This window comes from Platalea leucorodia, assembly GCF_965183815.1.
Source record: "Platalea leucorodia genome assembly, chromosome: 4".
In the NCBI taxonomy this organism is placed as follows: Eukaryota; Metazoa; Chordata; class Aves; order Pelecaniformes; family Threskiornithidae; genus Platalea; species Platalea leucorodia.
Window position 1 is genome coordinate 10,150,260 of NC_138826.1, and position 23,368 is coordinate 10,173,627.

At 36.4% G+C, this 23,368-nt stretch overlaps 1 protein-coding gene across 1 annotated transcript; it reads right to left on the reverse strand.

Annotated features, from left to right (window-relative positions):
- Positions 1-1,448: 1,448 nt before the first annotated feature.
- On the reverse strand, positions 1,449-22,688 carry TDRD1 (tudor domain containing 1; the record flags this gene model as incomplete). Its single annotated transcript, XM_082308735.1, has 23 exons — positions 1,449-1,453; positions 2,640-2,648; positions 2,877-3,050; positions 3,409-3,576; positions 4,791-4,901; positions 5,129-5,245; positions 5,768-6,013; positions 6,912-7,082; positions 7,277-7,387; positions 8,522-8,644; positions 9,345-9,593; positions 11,008-11,178; positions 12,620-12,727; positions 14,152-14,328; positions 14,696-14,779; positions 16,347-16,515; positions 17,473-17,616; positions 18,268-18,450; positions 18,814-18,888; positions 20,531-20,591; positions 21,768-21,873; positions 22,281-22,428; positions 22,626-22,688. The coding sequence occupies 23 exons, from the start codon at positions 22,686-22,688 to the stop codon at positions 1,449-1,451; spliced, it is 2,973 nt and encodes a 990-aa protein (XP_082164861.1).
- Positions 22,689-23,368: the final 680 nt, after the last annotated feature.

Below are 23,368 nucleotides of genomic sequence, written 5' to 3' on the forward strand. Positions count from 1 at the left end.
AGTTGAGCCTGCAGTTTCAATAAGCAAATGTCTACTGTGCTCTATGAACAGGAATCTGGCATTCTTTAGTAACATTACCACTGGATTAGTCTTAAATGACAACTGGGTACCAACTACATTTTGGAATACTGAAAAATTGTTAATAATATGATTCAGTATTTTTGTCATATCCCAGAATGGGACTTTTCTATTATGATGCTTCTATTGTGATGTGAAAAAAAACTTGATGGGGCAGAAATCCTGACAACATAGCTACAGACAAAACAGCTCTAATACAATTTACTTCAAAACAATACTCACAGATGCATATTACGCAGCGCAAGTGGAAATAAGGAACTGTGTGCGTTTAAGTGTTTACTGATTTTAGAAAGAACTACCTATATGCAGTCCAGGACAAGAGTCAGCCTTTAGTGATACTGAAACCAAGTTTATGAAGAACAATTTTCAGTCTAACTTCAGAGCAGAAATCAAGTTGAAAGACGACTAATCAAGATAAGATACAGTTTTTCAAGTAAAATTAATGGTACCAAAGTTGAAGTAAGCTTTATGATTACAGTAATTGCAAATGTAAGTTTGCAGAACAGACTCACAATGCAATGGCCATTCCATAAAGTTATGTGCATTCAACAGCAAAATAAAAGCTAAAGTGCTTAGCAGCACACGGTGGTATAAAACAAAAACAGAACAGAAAATTTACCTTGCAGCTTTGAAATACTTCAAGTTACATACTTATTTCACAATAACAATTCAAGCATACAGGTAAATACAGGTACTTAAACAGCAGAACTTCTACAAAATGACACTCATTTTTAAGCTGATGAATACACTTGCTTTTCCAAAAAAGGAACTGCCGCAACCTGGTATACATACAAATGAAACGGCACGTGTCAGAGACTTAGTGGTCCAATAGTTTTTTCATTTCAGTGAATCCATCTGGATTTCCATACTTGTTTAAAAGGAAGAGTAGGATCTGTTCATGCTTTTTAAGCTGTGGAATAAGCAGAAAGAATTAGAAACATACGATTTTTTTTTTTTTTTAAATTGCTAATTTCAGATTAGGGTAGATCCTAAAACTACAAACTCAGCTGAGTCCCATATTAGTTCAATGAATATACAGTTCCTTTCTGCTGTAAAATCTTCTGGAGCGGGGAAAAAGCCAGCAGGTTTGTAGTGGACCTCCCTCTGCCCCCCCACCCCCCCCCCCCCCTTTTCTTCCCCTGAAGAAGAAACTTCCTTGAACTAAATTGATGAAATACTCAAATTAGGACTGAGATCAGGATCTTAAATTTGGTTATTCACACGTGTATTTCCTGATGTTTTCATTTATACTGGAATCTTCTGTCTTCTCTTCATCTGTCATGAGACTTTGAGCCAAACTTATCCAAGTAAGGAAGGATGACAGAAAACAGAAAGTGACCAAATTGAATTCAGAAAAGACATTAGCTAGATCAAGCTGGAAGATCAAAGAGATAGAGAGGGGGAAGGGAAAAGGAGATTCAACAGCCTACAGTGGGACAGAGAAATCAAGTACGTTCAGGAACAGCAGTTTTATTGCCTTTCTGCCACTAAACTGCTGGTAACTACGCTTACTCTGAAGCAGTAAAAGGCTAAATGACCTTGAACAGAAATGCTCTTTTCCTATCTCCAAAATATCATAATGCATATTTTTGCTTTTGACCTTGCTGCCTCTGGCTGGGGGGGGGATGGGGAAGTTCAAACCACCCTTGAAAGGGGTTTCTGTCTTTTAAATTCAAAATTTTGCTTATTCCTCTGACAAAGATCCTCACTTTGAGAAAGGCTGATGCATCTTTTCTGGTATACTTTAAATTACTTTTAGTGATCTAAAGTTCTAATTTTTCATAAATAGCCTAAGTTAAAATAAAAAATTAGAAAGCTTAAAACCAGAAAGCTTTCAAAAATTACAGGAATATGCAGTGTCTGTAAGAAACACTTCATTTTTTTTTTCCAAAGGAGAAAAAAAAAAAAAAAAAAAACCAACCACAAAAAACCCACAAAACAAAACAAACTTGCAACTGGCAAACACTGTTACAAATTCCAGTATTCTACTGAACTCATATTCTCAGCCCTAGTTTCATGACTGAAACTGTGGCACATATTAACCTCTGCTACCTGAAATACACATTGTAAGAATTTTCTTACATGTGCAACTGTCTGCCAAGTTGTATCCACAGCAAAACACAGCCATATTACTGAAGAGAAAAAAAAAAAAAAAAAAAAAAAAAAAATCCATCTGCCCTTTCTCCAAATGACAGTTTATGCAAAACCCTGCAGCTACCTTTACAAAATAGGCAAAAGTAACTCTCCTGAGCCTTCATATTCTAGGAAAACAGAGCTGTATGTGTGGCAAAACATATACTAATGAAGTTTGTGTGATGTATACACTACCCTCCCTCAGTTTCAGGGTGCTCTAATTATTACCACATATAAAACAAACTGAGAAGTGGTGTCAGGATATTTGCTTCACATATCTTCAGTGTTTCAGTTAGCTATTATCTCCCTACTCCCATTTGCTTCCCACATAGAGTTTCTTTTAAATTATGGAAATGTAAAAATGTGTGTTTTGCTTGGACTGAATCTTACTTGTGTTTTTAATTCTGTGCAGCAGCATTTGGTCTCACCTCCATTGCCTACAAAAAACAAAGCAAGTGAATGAGCAAAATACACATGGACACTGCTTTCCTAATTTAAGAGGTGACATATGGAAATCTCTAAGATATTTTGGAAGGAAAAGTCACTTAGGCATCCCATGTGCCCACAGTTCTTCAAATTAAGTTTAAATTAAGAAGTAATTAAGTGAAAGTAAGTACCTTGATGTTCAGTATGTAAGTTTTCAGCCCTGCAGGATTTGACCAAACCTTCCATTACCAGTTTGTCAGCTACATTCAGACTACCATTTTCACAAAGTTTCTCCACCGTTACTAAATTAACATTTCCATTAATCCCTTTCACTGTAATTGTGACATATTTATTCAATAACATTTCTTTCAACTTGTCAAGTAATAATGGAGACTTCTCAGCTTTCTCTACTCCTGAAAAAAAAAAAAATAGTACAATCAAGTTTGTTCTATAAAGAATTCCTTTATGATATGACTTGAATCTTACAAATAATGCTATCACTGTTTTTGAAAATATGATGCTAAATTTTCCTAATATAAATAGCTTAGACTCTACAGATAATTAACTAAAAACATACTTTCTAAAACAGCTTTCGCAGTATTAACCAGTATACTATTTCAGCAGATCATCATGTTGTTTGTCAGTATTAAAGAATGAACGCTATCATCAGTATAGATACAGATTTATACTGTGCGAGAAGACAACCAGTCAGGGGTTTTTGGGGGTGTTTTTCAGTTGTTTTGGGTTTTTTGGTTGTTATTTTTTTTTTACCTGCAAGCGAACATATAATTGTCTGAAAAGGCAGCTTTAAGTAGGAATCGGTGATTGGCAGCACCTTTGAAAGGGGTAAAGTTTCTGTGTTCCCATAGTCTGCATATAGTACTTTCACTACAGACTGAGAAGCTTTTAGAACAAGAGCTCTGTACCAACGGCCATCACCTGAAAAGATTGGGACAAGAAGAATCACATGTGAAGTACCATCTTATAAACACAGCTTATCCTGAGAACAAGAATGTATGTAGTCTTCCAGGAATTTTTAAATACTCTGGTATATACAAAAGGCCACTTGACAAGAAGCAAGCCCATAGAGCAAGGGAATAGTTTCTGATTGCTTTATTCATAAAGATTTAAGTGTTGCTTTCAGAATTTTGCTCACATTATACAGATAAGGTTTTTACTACAATACTGTTTTAAGGATGTCTGCACACTGTATTTCTAGCTCTTTACCTTTGTTTTCCAACACATATTCCCTCTCAAACATAATGAAAATTAAAGAGAAAAAATAATCCTTTTTCCTCAATTATGCTGAAGAGCCATAAACAAAAAAAAAAAAAAAAAAAAAAAAAAAAAAAACCTTCCACTGAGGTTAAAAACAACTGTCAAACACTTAGGTATACTTTTGTGGTCTGCCTAGTTTTTTTTTGGTTTTTTGTCTTTTTGTTGGTTTTTTTTTTTTTTTTTTTTTTTTTTTAATTCATCTATCCTTTTTACCATGAGCCGTTATCTGATCTACCACTCAAATTCATTTTCAGCACTTAGCCAGATTTCCTGTAACAATCCACAAGCAGTCAACATTTAATATTTAGGAGTCAACACTACTTCATTTTTTAAATATCAAGCTAGTTTATCAACAGAGTACAAGACTAAGACAGTAAATTAAGTTCCCTCACTTTTAACTTGAACTAACAGTTCACTAAGCATGGACAGCTTGTTAGGCTAGCAAGGCTGAATGATCAGTTGTCATAGCCAGTGTCACCACCACATGCTCAAACAAAGCAACAACAAAAAACCACCTGGGCACCCCCAAACCAGAAGTGGGTCTGTATAGATGCCCTTGCATCTATACAATTGCTCTGCCACAAATTTCATGCCCCTGTGACTCAGGGCAGCACAAACAAATTTCAGTTTAAACAGTAACTAGCTGTTCTTTCCTCTTAAAGCTCCGTACATTTGGCAGGGCACAACCATTTCCTTTTCCTCTCCCAGACTGCCACATGGTTTTTGCCCTGAAGATGCAACCAGGCTATCCTTTGTAACAGAATTAAAGAGATCTGTAAGCACTTTAAATTTGGTGGTTTTCCTTTTTCTAAAGCAAAAAGGAAAGTTGTGTTTTACACTGGTCAAGGAAATATAAGAATGAACAACTGCCTCACCTGAAAATCTGGCACAACAGGCTTCACCCAGTTTTGGTTTGAAGGGCTGGTTCTTAGAAGATTTACAATAGCCTTCTAGTTCAATCAGCTGCCTATGTAGCTTCTCTTGATCTACAGAAAAAAAAAAACAAACATTTGATAACTAACCACATTTGGGTATAATGAAGAGCATACTTACTTTTAAGCTCCCCTGCTCCCACCTGTGACTTTTTTTATATTTTTCTACTGTCCAAGCTACATTTCCACATGGTTCAGTTCACTATAGTCATTCATTTTAGTAACCAGCTTGCAACAGTGACTTCTTACTGGTATTAGGAACAGTGAACACTTTTTCTTACCTTTAGTTTGAACTGGTACAGCGTAGAACAAGTCTGGGCTTACAACTTCTGTTACACAGACAGATACCGTTTCATCTATAGCCAACTGAATCATCTTCCAGTGCCCAAGTGAGGTTTCTAATAGAAACAGTAGGAAAATGTACTGTGCCACTTTCCTCCAAGCACATACATATTATAAGTAACTGGTACAGAGTATCTTTTTGAATTTGAGAGACAACTGCATGTCTTCACTTCAAGAAGAGAAATCTAAACCAAGATTAATTCTTGCTTAATTTGCTGTTCATAAACTATTAGCATATAAAAGTAGCTAAAGTAAAAAAAAAAAAAAAATCTGAGAAAAATCAGATATCGGAAAGTAAACATGTGAAAAGTTTCAGTCATAGCAAATTTGTAACTCTCTACTATTAAGTATTCAAATAGCATTCATTTAAGACAAACCCAGCAATTTTTATCTTTATCTTTTTGTCTATAATGCCACCTGCAGGGCAGCTTGTGTTTTAACTGCAAAAACTGACAATATAATCAAAACTATGCATGTTTATTATTGATATTAACTATAGTTAAACAGCAAGATCACAGTTAAAGGCTGGAATACTAGAAGTTCTTGCTCAATCTAAAAGTTAACATTAATTTAATTACCTTTTTTGTCAACAGACTTGTTTGGAAAGTTATTTTTATCTTTTAGAACTTCCTTTACAGCCAATTTTTCAGAAGTTAATATCTCATTGATCACTTTTGGATGACCTGTGGAATTGTCAATAAGCTCTACACCTGCCCCATCTCTGGAAAGGGAAGTTACTCTGGCTTGAAGCTTTATCCCTGCAGTGTACATATGAAATCTTGCTGTAGCTTCTGGAATCCATTTGCTATTACCAGGCTTTATACCTAGGAAGTAAAAGAAATGTTGAAAATATCTACATTAAGTGACTTTCTTCAACATTATATTTTCCTAAAAAAAAGAGTTTTGTTTTTTTTTTTTTTAAAGCACAACTCGAAATGCCAAGGCTACTTTTACTACTTCAGGGATACACATTGTACCTCATCCTGTTAACTGGTCTCCCTCTTCCTCCTTTCTTCTCAAATAATACATTTCCTCAGGACTCCCAAGTCTTGTTTTCTACATTTTATGATATTCTACCAAGTAAATTCTCATGCCTTAGCACAAACAACACTGTTAAGACTGTTTATGACTCAGTCTAATATAGCCTTTTTATCAAAGGAGCAGAAAAACAAAGTGGTTTAAGAGACAAAGAAAAAAACAACAGCAGAAGACACCTTGACAAAATGTGGTTTTGAGCTTTCTCCTGTTTCCACATTTTTTTATTTTTAAACCAATTAGACGATATTAGAAAGAATAATTCTGCAGAATTTTGAGTGATTTGGTGTGGAAAAGGAAGAGGCAGAGAATTGGCAGAAGGCTGAGAAACAGCAGTACGGTGCCAAGCTCTGCAGGAATCAAATGAAACATCCCTACAGAGAACTGAAAGGCCAACTTGCTGCATAAAAACAGATGAGCTCCTTTGCCTGCAAAAATTTTGAGAAATAATTAAGTCGTACAAAAGCACATCTACTCCTAGCAGGGCAGCAAGCAAAAGCTAGCAGGCACTACAGATGAAGAAGAACTAAATGATAAGTTCCCTTCGACTGGTAAATTAGTCAAAAAACAAACCAACCAACCAACCAGTTCTGTGAAGTATACCCTGTCATCACCTCCTTCTCCCAAAGCAGCAAGTCTCTAAATGCAATAGCTCTTGTAAGAGAAAGAATCAATAAGAAGATCCACCTGAGAGCCAGCATTTAATTCCTTGAAATGGAAGTTTTAGGAATGAGGATGAGATGTGCCGTATTTTATCCAGTGGTACTTCCTCAACATTTCCATAGTCTACAAAGCATACTTTAACAGTTCCATCTGAAGTAACGTTTTGCACCAAAGCACGGTACCAGTTACCATCATCTAATTTTAAAAATTAGAAAAAAAAAATTACTTCACATGTTTAGTAAGTTTACCAGCAGTTATTTTTTAGTAAATAAATCCAATTCTTTGCTATCCTCTACCAATGCAAGCTATCAGATATCCAATTTTATGTTTTTTTCCTTTGCTTTATATTCACCCTTTAGAAAAAAAAAATATTTTAGTCTGTTACTTACCAGAGAAAAAAGCACAGCAAGGTTCTCCATTCTCAGGCTTAAAAACATTTGGTGGAGTTTTCTGACAGTATTCAGACAATGATTTGTTAAGTAAGTTTAGAGCAAGTAACTCTGAAAATTAGAAAGAAAAAAAAATCCAAAGATGAGATCAACAAAGTAAGCTGACCTGAACTTCATAAATACTGTTCACTGTATAGCTTACTTATGAAAAAATTGATGGGAGATTTCCATGAATTTTAGAATTTGATAAAAAAAGAACTGTTGACACTGAGTTAGCTATTTAACTTACTAGACAGACTTATTAGCAGGAAGAGGTGAGATAGCTGATATTTACTGACAAATTAGTTCCGTATGATAGCAAAGTGACCAGTAATTCTTCCTACTAATCCAACAAGCACCCTTCACTCTCAAATCTAAAGTATATTTTACAGCCAGAAAACACCATGGGAATTATCTAGTTCAGCCAGTGCATATGACAGATTATAAGATCTCATCCTGCTTGCTTATTTATTTTTTGTATCAAGTCCTTTAGCCTGTTCCATAACATCACTTTTAGGGAAGAATTCAGTCATGTTTTAAAGGCAATAAGCCATAAAGAATCTATACTATCCCTAGATAAGTCAAGGAATAATCTTTCCTCACTTTTTAAGATCTGCCCTAAATTTTTGGTTTAGAATACATTTAGCTTCCACTTCCAGCCACTGAATTTCATCATGCTCTTTTTCTGGTAGGTTAAAAAGCCAGTGGCTATCAGAAGTCTTTATACCTGCAAATACAGAAACAAGATTTTATTTGAGCTTATCCAAGCGCAATTCAAGTCTCAAAAGCTGTTGTTTCTAATTTTCATGTTATTTTCTCTCTTTTGAATCTTCGTAAGTTTTTATAAATTAGAACAGTACAGAGTACTAGAAGAAAGCTCCAGTAAATATTGTATGGGCACAGGGAACATGGCTCTTATTTGCCACCTTCTGTTTAGATATCCTTTCCCGAGGTTATGGTAGCTCTTTTCTCTACATTCTTAGATTAAATTTTACTCAACTGCTTACCTTCAACATTTTCAGGTTTCAATCTCAGAGTCACTACATACCATGATCCAATTTCTTCATCATTCCACTTGTATTCTTAGATACAAAAACTCAGAGGTAAGCCTTGGTGCTATAAGCTCACTTGAAACACTAATGCATTAGAACTATAATAAATGACAAATCAGAAACTAGCAGAAAGAAAAAAGCTGAATAAACTTACCACTGTTATTTGAAATCTGACAGTAGAATTCTCCAGGATTGTACAGCGTACACACTATAACATCTACTGTTTGTTTAAGAGTTAATTTACTCCACTTGCAAATTCTTTTGCTCATTGTGTCCTCTAGAGAGGAAAGAGAAGAGAGATGTAGAGGAAGGAAGCAAAATTAAAGTTATTTTTACAGGAAAAAAAAAATTACATATTCTGAATGCTCATTCATGTCCTCAAGTTTCTTGTTATAAATAATCCAACAGACTAATTACCAGTGAGAGCCTCTTTGCAGAATAAAAGCAAGTAAGAGAAATGTGCCAGTTGCTTTATGTATTTGATCACTACTGAGAAGGGCAAGCCATTGAGGAGCAGGGAAGATGAGCATAGCCTTGAAGTTGTATAGGCTACTGCAGTCAAACAAATTTTCAAGGACTAAATAAGCGGGTTTAGGTGTAAAATACAGGACAATGAAGACGAAATACTATTTGAGCTAAAGGACGAGAGCATAAGAACAAGCAGGTACTAACTAGTCATATCCTACTTCAACTGGAAATTTAAAGACTTTTAACAAGAGAAGTGAAATACTAGTATGGTCTTCCAAAAGTAAGCAATTGCAATTTTTTTTTTTTTTTTTTTTTTTACACACACACACACACACAGACACACACACTTTCTTCATGGCAAAGTTGCCATGGCTAAACTTCAGAGCTGTGAAGGCTAGACTTTATGAGCCAGACTGGAAAGTTCTTACCGGTTAAGAACTTGCATTCTTTGTACCCACTCTAGTAGGAGGTTAAATAATGCCAGCTCAGCAGGATGTGCTCGTACTCACCATTTGCTTGCTTAACACCACTCATTCCGATTGCTGGTAAGGCCATCCTTGATTCCTCAGCTGCACAGCCTTTCTCTATGAGATGGCTCGATATATTTATTACTGGAGTAACTGATGAATCTATGAGCTCCACCACAGACCTATAACTCTCTTTATCCACTACTTTTACTGTGAACTCTTTGTCTTTCACCAGTTGTTTCATAAAAGAAATAGCTTTTGAGGTCCAGGCTCCTAATGGTGGTTTTACACCTAAAAAGTCATAGTATGGAAAGGTTCTGAGGACAGCCCAAGTCTCAACAATGAGAGGTACAACAACACTGTTTAAAACAGATTAAGCAGCAGATATACCAAGTAACTTGCCCCTACTCCTCATGCTTGTAACAAGATTCCAAACCCAATTATTTAGTTTCTGAACTTTTGTAGTACTTGGATTTAATAAAAATCTGACAGAGATAATGTACAATGAGTCTATTACATAAAGAGAAACATAAATTCAGATTTAATACTTTCTTAGGATGAATGTCTATAAGAAGTTTCAGTCTTTGGGTCTCATGAATACAACCTATAGTTTTGAACATTAACCATCTCTCAGCCAATTTATCTGCTACTGTAAGCTTCTTCCTCCTTCAACATTTACTCTTTATATTACTAAGTTATTTCTAAAATGCAAGTTATAACCAGAACTTTACAGTAACAGATTGGCAGAAGCTACCTTCCAGAAAGATATATTTTATGCAGCAGTAATCCTTGACTCTAATCAGGAAACCTCTTATCTGATCACTTTTTTGTGTCCATGTTGTGTTAAGGACCTTTCCTAGTCTTAGAACACTCATTATCAGCTACAGGCATCGTGATTTGCCCCAGAAAAGGGATTTCTTTAAGTCACATCCCATATGCATCGGTTCCATCTCTACATACAAGGGAAGCATTGTTTCATGTTTTCCTCCAAAGTAAGAAGCTAGAATGCTGCTCTGAACTTTACCAAAAATTCAAAAAGCAGGTTAAATACCAAGTATTATAAAGGAAGGATAGACATCAAGTATTCTAAAGGAAGGGTACTGAAGCAAAGGGGTGGACTACCTTGCACAGTGATGGGAACAGAAAAAATAAACAATTTCCAACAGCAGGTTAAACAAGTATGTCAAAAAACCAGATTAAGATCCTGGCTTGAGACAGAAGGATCAACTAAGAAGCGTCGACGTCCTTTCCAACTTGACAGATTTCACAAGCCTACAGACAGGAGTCTACCAGTAGTTTCACTAGATTTGCCCCAGGGGAGGGGAACAGATACAGTTCTGAATTTCAAGATATAAAAAGAAATTTTACCTTCCCCTGCAATGTTGGAACCACAACAGATTTAAGAATTCGACAAATACAGTAGGTGACTGAATTTTGCTTAGAACAAAAGCACATGTAAAACCTAACAGGTATGTTAACATAACACAGTTTTCCAAACATACAACTGCAGGTGACCAGGTACATTAGGAAGGATTTGTCATGTTTTGTAGATATACCACAACAATTAAGAATTCTGGAAATAACGCCTAGTGTTATCTCCATCCTTCCCCATATTTCAATGTAAGATGATACAGGTGTGATCGTTATCTAACCCCACTTATTTTGCCTCTATCCATTTTGAAACAGTTTATCATTTATTTCATACCTGCCAAGGTACATCTTACAGCTTGAGCTGGCAAGTCCATTAATCTTGGAACCATAGGACGAAGTCTAGTCAGTGGAAGGACTTCAAAATTACCATAATCTATATAGCCCGCCAAAACAGTATCTTCAGAAACATATGCTATAACAGCAGCACGATACCAAAGATTGTCTTCTAAAAAGGAAGATACAGATGTTCATTGTACTTGCTTTTAACTTGAGAACAGAATGATTTTTTGGGTGGGCCAATATAAAAATACAGTGTCAATCTCAACATAAAACAGCAGCATTACAGTTCACACAAACCTTCACAAAACCCCTATGGATGCAACACCTACCACCATCACTCCTCATATGAGCCGAGTGTTGCAAACTCATTCTTTCCGTAAAGGCACCCACCCACCCCAAAAATACATTCTGCAACAAAGAATTGACTACGTTATGTGGATGCAGTGCTTAAGTTCAACACATTTAAACAAACAGCAAACAGTATCTCAGCTGACAACAATGACATGCAATTCAAAGGCCACACAACAGATCTAATAACTTATGTATTTTAATTCAATTAAAATACCGGAGAAATAGAAATACAAGCTTACTCAAGTTTATCAAGACATCTAAGGTACTGAACCGATAGCTTTCCCTACAGTACCTGTTCAAATGCCAACACAGCTTATTGGCAGTACTAGCTTTTTCTGAATGTGCAAAAAAGCATTTATTTCAGCTTGTCTGTTCAGTCCCACAGCTAATTTATTCAAAGCAGCAAAACCGCAGGAAATGGAAAGAAATAAGTGACCAGGAATGTTTATCAATCACATAAATAAGTTATAGCAGCAATATTTGTGACCAGAAAAAAGGCATAGGAACAGCAATGTGTGGAGTTTTTTTTCCTTGTTAAAAGCTGGAGGAAAAGGAGAATGATCTGTGAGGAAAAGAGATTCATCTTCATCCTACTGCACTCAGGCAAACAGGACTTCATATCCTAATAAATAAAAGGTATTTCTTTCATATAGACTTACCAATTGCTAGCACAAAACACTGCTTTATGCAGAATACTAGCCTATGTTTAGGCAAGATTCAGTTTTGTCACGAGACTTGTAAAAACTTGACATCAGCGATAACTATCAGGTGGAAACTAAGTTATGAACATACAATTCAGGACTACCAGGTCTTGGCTACATAGCATTTTGACAAGTCGTCTATCAGAGCAGCATTGTTACATATAATCCCATTTCTCCTGTCTCTTTTTTGGGGTCGAAAATTCCAAGTCTGTATTTCCAGCCACAGGAAATAGTGCTCACCAACATATAAAAAAACCCTAAATTTATTTATGATCTCTTAAAAAGCTCCTTTATACAAAAATGAACCCAATATTAAGAGTTTGCCCAATGAAGGGACCATTTTATAGTCTTTTTTTAAACTAGTATTTTACAGATGTCATCATTTGCTATTAATAATTTTTTAAAATCACTACCAAATGCTATCCACAGCTAAAACCAGGCACAAATAAAATAAACTCTATATGAAACATTTCTAAACATAATTATAAAATGTGTTTATTTTTGTAATAAATTAAAGCAACATATATAAGAGCCGTATTTTCACTCCATTTTTACCTGTGAACTGGGCACAGCACACATTTCCAGCAGCAGGACGGAAATCTGGACTACTGGGAACTTTGTCACAATGTTCATTAAGAGACACCTGAAGCTCAGCAAGTTGACCTGATGTTAAAATACATAGATTTTGGAACATACGCTGTCTTGTAATTATTACAAAAGTACACAAATCTTAAGTTCAAAGCCTGGAAGAACATCTTGTAGTATAATGGAGATTATTTCACATGATGTTTAATGTAATACTAAAATAGTGATGAGACTAGGACTCTTCAATCAGTAAGATCGAAGAGAGTCATAGAATCATAGAATCGTTTAGGTTGGAAAAGACTTTTGAGATCATCAAGTCCAACCATTAACGTAGCACTGCCAAGCCCACCACTAAACCATGTCCTCGAGCACCACGTCTACCCGTCTTTTAAATACCTCCAGGGATGGGGACTCAACCACTTCCCTGGGCAGCCTGTGCCAGTGCCTGACTGCCCTTTCAGTGAAAAAAATTTTCCCAATATCCAATCTAAACCTCATGTGAGTCTGAGGAATCACAGTGGTAAAAAGAACAGACAGGGAAAACCAGTCAGACTTTTTCAACACAGGAACAAAACCAAAGTCAGTAGGAATTGAAACCAAGCTAGTGGAAGCATGCTAGAAAGAAATCAAGGAAGACAGCTCTTCAAACAACAGGCAGATGAAAAGTGTCATTTCTTGTCAAAGGACATGCTATGCTATGAGTCTACCCAGAATTCAAAGGCTGCACAAGTACACAGAAGAGAAATCTTCTGAGGGTTAGGAGAGAACACCAGGTCACATCCACCTGCAAAAGCCCTTTCAGCTAAAAAAAAAAAAAAATGCTGGCTGGGACAGCACTAGGAGGACACAGCCCACAAACCCACTCTGCTGTTATTCTCCCCCATACATCTGTTTATGGACACTGTGGGAGATGCACCAAAAGTCCCTGCAGCCTAGCACTCTGACTCTACTGTTACTTCGGTATTACATTTTTACTGTATCAGAAGACACCAAAGCAGGGCTTGGGCACTATTATCTGGCCTTCTCATACTCAGATATTCTCCCTATACTACGTAACAAACAAGTTCAGTCCATGCACACAGCCTGTAAGGAAACACTTCCCTCCAGTGTTGCTTTACACAACAAGGCCTTATAGGAATAAACAAAGTAATTATAAACTCACACACATTTCTGGAACAGGTAAGAGAACATACTTAACATTAAATACTTGTGATACAAATTGACTTCAGACTGCTAAAATCCATGCCACACCATCTTTCTACTTTCCACTACTCAGACTGCCCACAAATTATCACCTTACAGGTTAGTAAGCAATATTGACAGCTAACACTGCCAAAAATATCCTCTACAACACCATGGCTTTTAACTGAGGAACAGCCTACAGGGAGTCACCATTTCATGTCAAACTACAAGACCAGCTACATCTCCCTCCAGCCACTCTCTACTGAAGAGAAAAATGCCGTACTAGGTATCTTACATCCCGTTTTCAACGCCTCACTTACGGGCACTGTGTATCTGCTGACAGAAAAAGTTTTCTGGATTTTGAACGCAGGAAACCACACCAGAAAATGCATCTCCAATACATACGGAGACACACTCCGCAACTGAATTAGCACCGTGAAGAAATTCTTCATCTGCAGGTATTTCTTCTTTACTTCCCTTAGAATGGTTTTCTGACACTGTAGATAAAAAAAAAAAAAAAAAAAAAAAAAAGCAAGCTAGATGACTTTGAAAATTTAAACACACTGAAGCAGTTTATTTTTTTTGCTGACTCTCTGGACTTTGAAGGCTCCTGTCATATCAGCCATGAAATTAATGCTCACATGATTATCACTAAACAAGTACTTTATACTATTAAAAAGCATATGTGCTACTGTCACTAGTGAACCAAAGGCAGCTCCACTAGCCAACGTTTTTAAGCAGGAGGTGATGCTAGTGAACAGCTAGAATATTTACTACATTCAGAGTTATCATGCAAAACAGGAGGACCTAAAATTCTCAAAGTTTTTTCCATCTCTTACGAAGAAGTTTGACTTGCTTGCTTACCTCTTGGAGAGTCTCCTCCTTTGTCACTACTTCCTGGAGTTAAATCAGACTTCATTTCTAAAGGTACTTTATCTAGGCAGTCTCCTAAAATACAGATGTAAGAAACAAAGTTATTTACCATACAAGGTAGTCATCATTTAGTTTCATTTCAGAACCATCTTCTGAGCCCAACCTATATACCTATCACAACATGAGGATGTTCTACGTATTTGTTGAGCACTTAATATGCTTAGAATGCAAAATAAAAGCAGTTACAGAGTAACTCAGCTACTTGAGTTTTCTGAAGACGTTCACAGCTCCAAGACTGTTTGACTAAATAAAATGAGCAAAGCGTAACAATCAACATTTACTCGTAGCCACTAAAGACTGTTAGCTGAAAAACTGATTACAGCTTTTCAGACACAAGGATTCATGACTTACCTCCATATTTACAACGAGTATGCAATGAGTTACCATGATTTACAAAGAAATCTTGAGTTGCTTAGCTATTACATATTCCATTTCTGATGCATGAAGCAGTATTCCAAGCTTTCAGTGTAATTATTTTCAACTGAAAACCTGAATACAGGTGTGTAAGTTGCTTGTAAAGACATGGAATAGATGCATGCAACATTTAACAAATGCAGTGATATTTTTGTGATCTTCTCTCCAAGAGGCTGGCAAGTTATATTGTTTCGCCATTAGCATGCTCTAAAGCAACCAAATGTGAAATACACCCAGCACAACCCTGAATCAGTTGAATTTACACAGGACTAAGGTGAACCATCACTTTATAGATTGCAGGGACTACAACGTGGAGATAAGCTTCCCGCACATCAGGAATTTTAGCAAGCTAAGGGGATCAACCATCACTTCCTTCAAAGTTTCTGTGGGCTGCATATTAATGAAAAGAATATGCTCTTAGCACTATATTGTTCTTCCACTGCAGCCAGAAAAAAAAAACCAAACAAAATAGCCCTCCAAATAACAACAACAGGCACACCTTCTGTGTATTGATCTGGTTCCACAATCAAAGCCACCCCCACCCCCTCAGCTCAACCGAAAATCTGAATTCAGACTCCTCAAAGGTCAGGCGCTCTGCTTGTTTCTATCCACGGAGGCTTGCTAAGTTAGAAATATAAACATGCTTAGAGTTCTCCAACTAAATAAACCAATATCCAGTGGTTGCACTTTCTTCGGGATACTTTTTTAGTGAGCATGTACAAAATATAACAAAAGCTGGTAAAATCCTTAGTGGAACTAGAAACCGATACTATCATTTTTAAAGAGTTAAAAATGCATGAGATAAAGGAACAACATGGTCCCAAATTTGCATGCATCTATTAAAACAGAAAAACAAACAAGATAATCCAGAAAACACTGAATATGTTACAATTCTACTGGAAAAAGTCACCTTAAGGTTATTAAGCATAACAAGATATTTCAGGTACAGACACTTTAAAGTTACCTCTAGATGGAAAGGTGAAATAAAAGAAAATTAAAAAAAAAATAAAAAAAATCAAGGGGCAGGTTGGGAGACTGACAAGAGGGAGAAGAGCAAAAAAACAAACTCTCCTCTTTTAAAGGTATTGGGCAGGGGTAGGGAAAGTGAACATGAAAGACTTGTCAGTCGCGTTGGGTTTTTTCCCCCCACACACTACCAAGTACTTACCAAAATCTGGAACAACATCTACAGCAAATCTTAACATCATTTCCTCCTGTAATACGTCAACAACAATTACTGAACAGTGCTTTCCCATAAGTTGGGAAGAAATGCTGGTGGTGCCTTCATTCCATCCTTTTTCTTTTGGATCATAATTAGCAAAGGAACACTTAATGGCCTGGAAAGAATTACAATTAGAACAAGAGGGGATAGGGAGTTGTTTGCCCAGTAGAAAAAGTGACTAAATAATTAAGGCCCTCAGAAATACCATCTTGCATATAAAAGTTAAAACTGCTGTTGGGATTTGAAGTGCTATCAATTCAACTAACTTGTTTACAAGAGAGCTAAGAATTAGGGAATTAATTTCAAACTGTAAACTACATTTCCTCTGATTCTCCCACTATTTATGCTGTCTTATGTAAGGCATGGTTGTATCGCACACCACATCTGACCACAGGTGCATGTCCTAACTTGCCCTCAGCAGACACCAAGGGCTTTAAGCAAAGATGGAAGCAGCTCTCAAAATCTTTTATGGACCCAGGAGAAAGTCATGTGAACAAGCTGGGAAAGACTATTCCAGTAGCTGCTAGTCATAGTTGCCACTGGTTGAAAGAATGCTTCTCTGTTCTTCTTCCTGCATAGTTAAACATACTAGTTTAACTCACAGATTAAAGTTAAACCATCTATTTTGTAATGGAAGACATTCACATAGTATGGCAATGAACTCAGACACACAGCTGTCTTTACTCCAAACAAAGTTTGCCCAAACTACAACCCATTTTTCACGACTGCATAAGACCAGATTAGAACACCCAGGCAGAATGTTTCCCCTGCTGTCCCCTAGCATATAAAGGACACGTGGACCTAACTGCCCTGCAAGGTTTTTTTATCAGCTCAGAACCCAAGAAGTCCAGAACTAGGAAGAAAAAAAGCCAGGCAGCCTTCCTCACTCCTACAGAATAGCTAGGGAACATTTCAGAAGGTGAACTTAGTGTACAACAGCAGTTTTTATCTATGACTTTCACCAAACACAAAATACTGTGATAATGACAGTTACACGGAGACACAAGTTACACTCATTTCAGAGCTATTAATTTAAAATACCTCAGCTACTGTTAGGAAAAATAGAACTCACACATGGAGGAAACAGTTCAATGTCTTTGTGCAGAGCTTTAATCCAGGAGAGTGGAATATTTTCTTCATTTCCATAATCTATATAGAATACTTGTGCTTTCTTTTGCAATATATCCACATCTTTTACCAGTGCTCTATTCCAGGTCTGTGTAGGAATAAACCACAATCTTAGTAAGATCATGACATATTTTGCTTTACTTCCATCAGGTTTGTTTATCAACAAAGGCACTGACCAATTCTGAAGCAACTCAAATGAACACAACTCACTAGAGCGTAGACTGCTGTGAAGATAAAATTCTACTCCTATGAATATTGGCTACCATACGGTAAATCAAAAAATCTGCTGACAATAGAGGAGAAAAAAAGGGGAAGAAATACAAAAAGAGTGGGAAGGAAAACAAGAACTAGATGTGGCTATAGAAATGCAACCAGAAAAGTCAGGTAAGAAACGAAGTAAGAATAAACTTCCTTAATTAAGCAGTCATATTCCAAACTGTTCTAACTACAGTAGTTTAAATTTGCTAAGAACACACACAGCCTTAAGCAACAGTAGGACAAACAGCACCTACAGAGCTCAAGTACATAAACACATAGAAGTAAACTTTTAGAGGGGGGGAAAAAAATCAGTACCTTAAATTTGAGTTCCAGATGTTACAAAGCTAGTTACTACCACAATTCCACCACAATAAACTGATCTCTAATTAGCAGCCTTCACTGGTAGAGACATAAAAGCAAGACATGCAAAACATGATGAGGTCAACATAGAATGGTTATTTTATGGGTAATCAGATGTTACCTGATCCAAAGAACACCTCGCCACGCAGACTTCCCCTTTGATGGCAATATATTGCTCCTGAATAACTGTGTTAGCGTAACAGTCTTGCAGCTTCACAGAAAGTTTACTGATCTGGTCTAAAACTTCTGGAGAACTTATCTGTATATAAAATTCACTTGGACTCTTGAACTCTGTTACTGTACCCTAAAGAGAAAAGCCACAGTAGATGATAATTATGCAAGAACAACCTACAGGATATTATTCAGAACCAGCGTTCATTTCAATAAATGTGTTTCACCTTATACCTGATTTTGTTCTTTTGTTTTGAATCTAGCAGTAATTAACTGCAAGGAACAAAACCAGTGATGTTCACCTTCACAGAAATAACCTTCCTCACTTACTCCCCCCCAGCCCTGCTTGCATTTACTCATCTTTATAAAAATAAAGGAATTTTACATGTGAGCAAAATGAGACAAAGAGCTGAGGTGACAAGCCACTATATATGCTTAACAAAGATGCAAACGCAACCTAACAACGCACTGTAAGATTCTTCCAAAATAAAAGTACCTGTAGTTCCATAGCTTTTTTGATCCCTTGAGTCTGGAGATCTGAAAGCATGATTTTCTTGATGTGCTCTTCTGCCTTGAGAGAATCCACAGAAGTTGAATTACCCTCTTCAAAACTGCTACAAGTTATGTTTAAACTGGAGTTGTTCAGCTGTAGCTCCTTGTAGTAAAAAAACAAAAAAGAACTTTTTATCATTTCAAGAAACATGTAAAAAGTGCTTTTGTTGACTTTCAATAAGAAGTCTTACAGACTCTGTATTACTCTTGAAAATGACTTAAAACATTATCACAGAGATATACCGAACAGACAACGAAAAACAAGTGCTTAAGTCTCACATTCACCTCTTCCTTTCACACCTGTTTTACACGACAACTCAGCTCTATTTCCTGCTTATGATGCTCTCATAAATAAGAGGAACTGAATCTCACCTGCTTCCTTGTAGCCTTAACACCACAGAGCAGATTATAGCTACTGCTTTAACTGCTTGCACCCATTTTTTAAAAAAAGTCTAAATATTTAGTGTAACCTGCCTAATGCATATCATCTGTGTCTGTGACATCGTAAAAACATTACAAAAATAACATACACATCCTCAGGGAAAACCTCTTTTACATACCGCAGACAATGCACGATGACCGAGATTACCATTGCAACTGCCAAATTAACTGTTCACTTGCAACAAAGATCGTTCCAGAAGATTTTCCATAAAAACACATCTCACAGTACAATAGCAAAATATATTAAATATTGTTCAATATGCAATATAAGCTCTCTTAATTCCACAGAAGTTACTTGAGTTTCAGAAGATGAACCAGGGAAAAATAAATCTGATATTTCAAAGTAAATTGGCTACAAATTGTTTATTCATATTGTACATAAACGTCCCTCACTATCAGTTGATCAGTTTTATTAGAACACAGTCACAAGTATGCACACAGCAGAAACTTATCAGGATGAACTAACAGAAGTCTCATGACCCAAAATGAAGCCTCCTTTCTAAATTCCTTCAAGAAGTTAAACAGATGAACGAGCTACTTCAAAGCAGTGCACGACAAAGGAGTTTTCTTGTACAGTGCAAACATGAGGCTAGTTGGAGGAAGGCACATTTACTCGCTTTCATAAATATTATCCCAAGAAACCACGAAGACAGCAAAATGATCTCCTGCAGAGAGTTCATAGGAAGACTACAGGCAATGTTTGGCTGAAAGTAAGATCAAGGAGAGGCTTCAAAACATTACAAATGAGAACTGCGTCATGTTTAATACCTGCTACAGCAATGAAACAAAAGCTTATCTGCATCTGTTACTATACAATACTACATTAAATTTATTTCTCAGATAATTTACAAGGCTCCAAGCATCAGCTCATGATCTACGCAGAAAACAAGACACCAGAATTTTTTGGAATTGGACAAGCTACATCTGTTTCCTTCCTAAAATATTTCTCTAGCAACATCATACATGTCTTGGATTTTTAACTTTTTCACAAATATTTTTTCAAACAAAAAACGAGTTGTCTGATAGTGTTGCTAAGGGCTCTAGAAGTAACATATTTTTGAATGCTTCTCCCGGTAACTTTTGATTTGAAGCACTGATCTTCCTAAAAGGAGTAGATTATAATCTTTGGAACTTGTTCCTTTCCCATACAGGTTAAATTAAGCATATTGCAACTAGCTCACAGCAGATCCATTCAAGACAGTGAAAATTGTATTCTATACCTTAAGATAAACTCCCTTCTTGGTTTCAGGAGGTAACTTGCCTCCATTGTTATTACTTACACTGTAATAATAAAAAAAAAAAAAAAGATGTTAATTTTGAAATACCAAAGACAGACAAGTAGCATTCATAACACCTACTTGCAAATAGAACAAAAAGGCTACATTCATAGTATGTGGTTTTTGTCAACCTTTATTCCTGCTCCAAGAAAATGCAGAATGGCAACTTTGTTAGTTCCCTGTCATGCAACATCTGGTGTGTTTTTCCTGATGCCATCAAGAAAAAATAAATTAATTTTGATTAAAATGGAGAAGAAATCCTATGCTGTTATGGAGTTCTGCTAACACTGTAATCCCAAGCCAACCTTAAGAACTATAAAATCACAAAAAAAAAAAAAAAGTTGCTATTTCAGTTGAATACATAAGTAATATCCAGATAACGTACCTGCCAGATTGTCCCCGTGTCCCCACCCCATTCAGTCACTGTAGCAAAAGGGGGGGGGGGGAAGTATCTCTTGTAAACTTTGATTATGGACACCTGGTTGCGGATTCACTGAACTGCCATCATCACACCTTGCTAGAGATTGGCAGCTTAAATGCTGAGATCACTCCCCTAACCTGTTCCAAAGCCAGCCAGTCAGTTTGTACCATGTCATAACCTAATGGTGCTTACTTTAATTGAAACAGGGAGTGATCTCTTGAGCATCAAACTGTCACACCAAAAAGTGATAATGAGCAGCTAGAGAACAGCCTAGCTGAATGACTTCTTCCAGTTACAGCTGTGCTCAAAGATAAAATATCCACGAAGCTCACAGAGGCTACAGTTACATTCAAAGGGTGCTTCTTCAGAGCCTCTTAAATGCAGTCCATTAACCATGCCACTGCTGTAAAGCACAATCTCATTTCTCCCTCTTCCCTACGTCATCAACAGGAATAACAAAGTCATGCAATAAGCCGGTATTCTTACTGCATGCTCACATAGTTCTGATGCAAGTAAAAACAATGCTTTTGCTTTAAGTCACACTGCAGAACACCTTAAGAACTCCAACAATATCTTTCAAGTCACCCTCCTAAAGCAGCAGAGCTGAGTTTTCTGACAAGTTTGAGATAATGCAGTACTAGCCTAACAGTAAGCAACATATTTTACTGTAATAGTGCTGTTGCATGGTCATTTAAGTTGTTTTGGGAGGGATATTGTCTTTGTGTAAAGATTATTTGGCAGAAGTTTTAACAAACTTACTTCCGTTTAATTGGCTCACATACAACACTATGTGCTGGCCAATCTTTCTTCTGACAACCCACAGAGCAATAGTATATTTGCTTGCATTGTGAACATCTGAGAGATCCTAAAAAAAAAAGTCAGAGAGAAACATCTATATCAGAAGAGACAACAGCTGTTTAGATACAGACTCCATGTATTATTTAATAACTGCTTTACAAGACAGTTCCACTACAGTTCTAAGCACATACAAATAGGTATTTGCATTCACATATAGCTATCAGATATTACCGCCCCAGATGTCCCAAATTCATTCTACATTTAAGAAGGAAAAAAACATTTTTGATTAAAGAGATGCTCTCTTCTGTTCATCAGTTCCGTAACTCCAACTATGTTCTGAATAGTCACTATACTTGCATCTGAGGGAAAAAAAAAATATACATCCATTTTAAGAAATTTCTAAGCAAGCCTTCTGAACTGGTTTCACTGATAAATATACTATGCATCACAGACTACCGGACAACAGGTGCTTACCAAACAGACCACAATGATGGCAAGTCCTCATCTGAGGGGGTGATATTAATGAACTAAAGAGACTCTTATCATAGCCAATAGAGAAAATGTTTTCAGAGGAATATTGCAATTTCTTTGGCTTCTCATGAATTAAATCAGAATGCGACACCTGTGGAAGAAAAAAATTTAGGTGATTCTTACCAGAAAAAAACTGCCCATTAGGGTAGAAATACTCTAATATACCAAAATGTGACAACAAAAAGAGACAAAATTTCAAAGTTCTGGAAAGAGCAATATATGCTGATCATTTCTGATATCTAAAAATGCTCAGAATATTTGGGGCAATTATAAAGTGCAACAACTCACCATATTTCCTTTATCAGTTGCAGCTGTCAACAGCAACTTCCCTCCACCAGTTACGCCTTCCATGGAGCTTCCTAGGAGCAGAGGTATTTGCAAAGGGATCTGATTTAACAATGCTAATGCATGCCTGTGTTTTGGAGTATTTGCAGGAAGACACAAGGCTCTTATCTACTCCCACTATTCTGCTAGCACGTTTAAGCACATGGAGATGCTAGGACCATGACACACTCTCGAAGTCACTTCTTGTTATCACTTTGATACTACATTTATTCAAACCTACCATCAGTGGTATTATTAAAGCAAGTTTCACAGCTCTGTGCTTATCACTCGATAGAAATCTTAGTGTCCCCCATCCATAAATTTGTTTCAATTACAGTTTTTCAGCAGGAACAAAAAAAATTTACATAATTTCCAATACCTATAGGACAAAAATTCAGAATAGGCAGTTTTACAGTATTTGAAACAGTACAAATTTCTTTCAATACTGTTGAACACATGCCTAGTTTTGTCACATCAACAACTATTCAGAAACAAAAATACTCTGAAACAAGAGATTTTGACTTTCCAGTGAGTCCCTTATAAGCCTTGTGGTCTTTCCAGTGAGTTTATTCTTTATCAAACAACTCTCACAAGAAAAACATTCAATATACTAGGAACTATGTTTTTATAAGTGGGCAACTCATTTACCTACAAAAAATTTGTTTCAGTTGTAGACTACACATGCCATTGTGAGTTTTTTCCAGTCT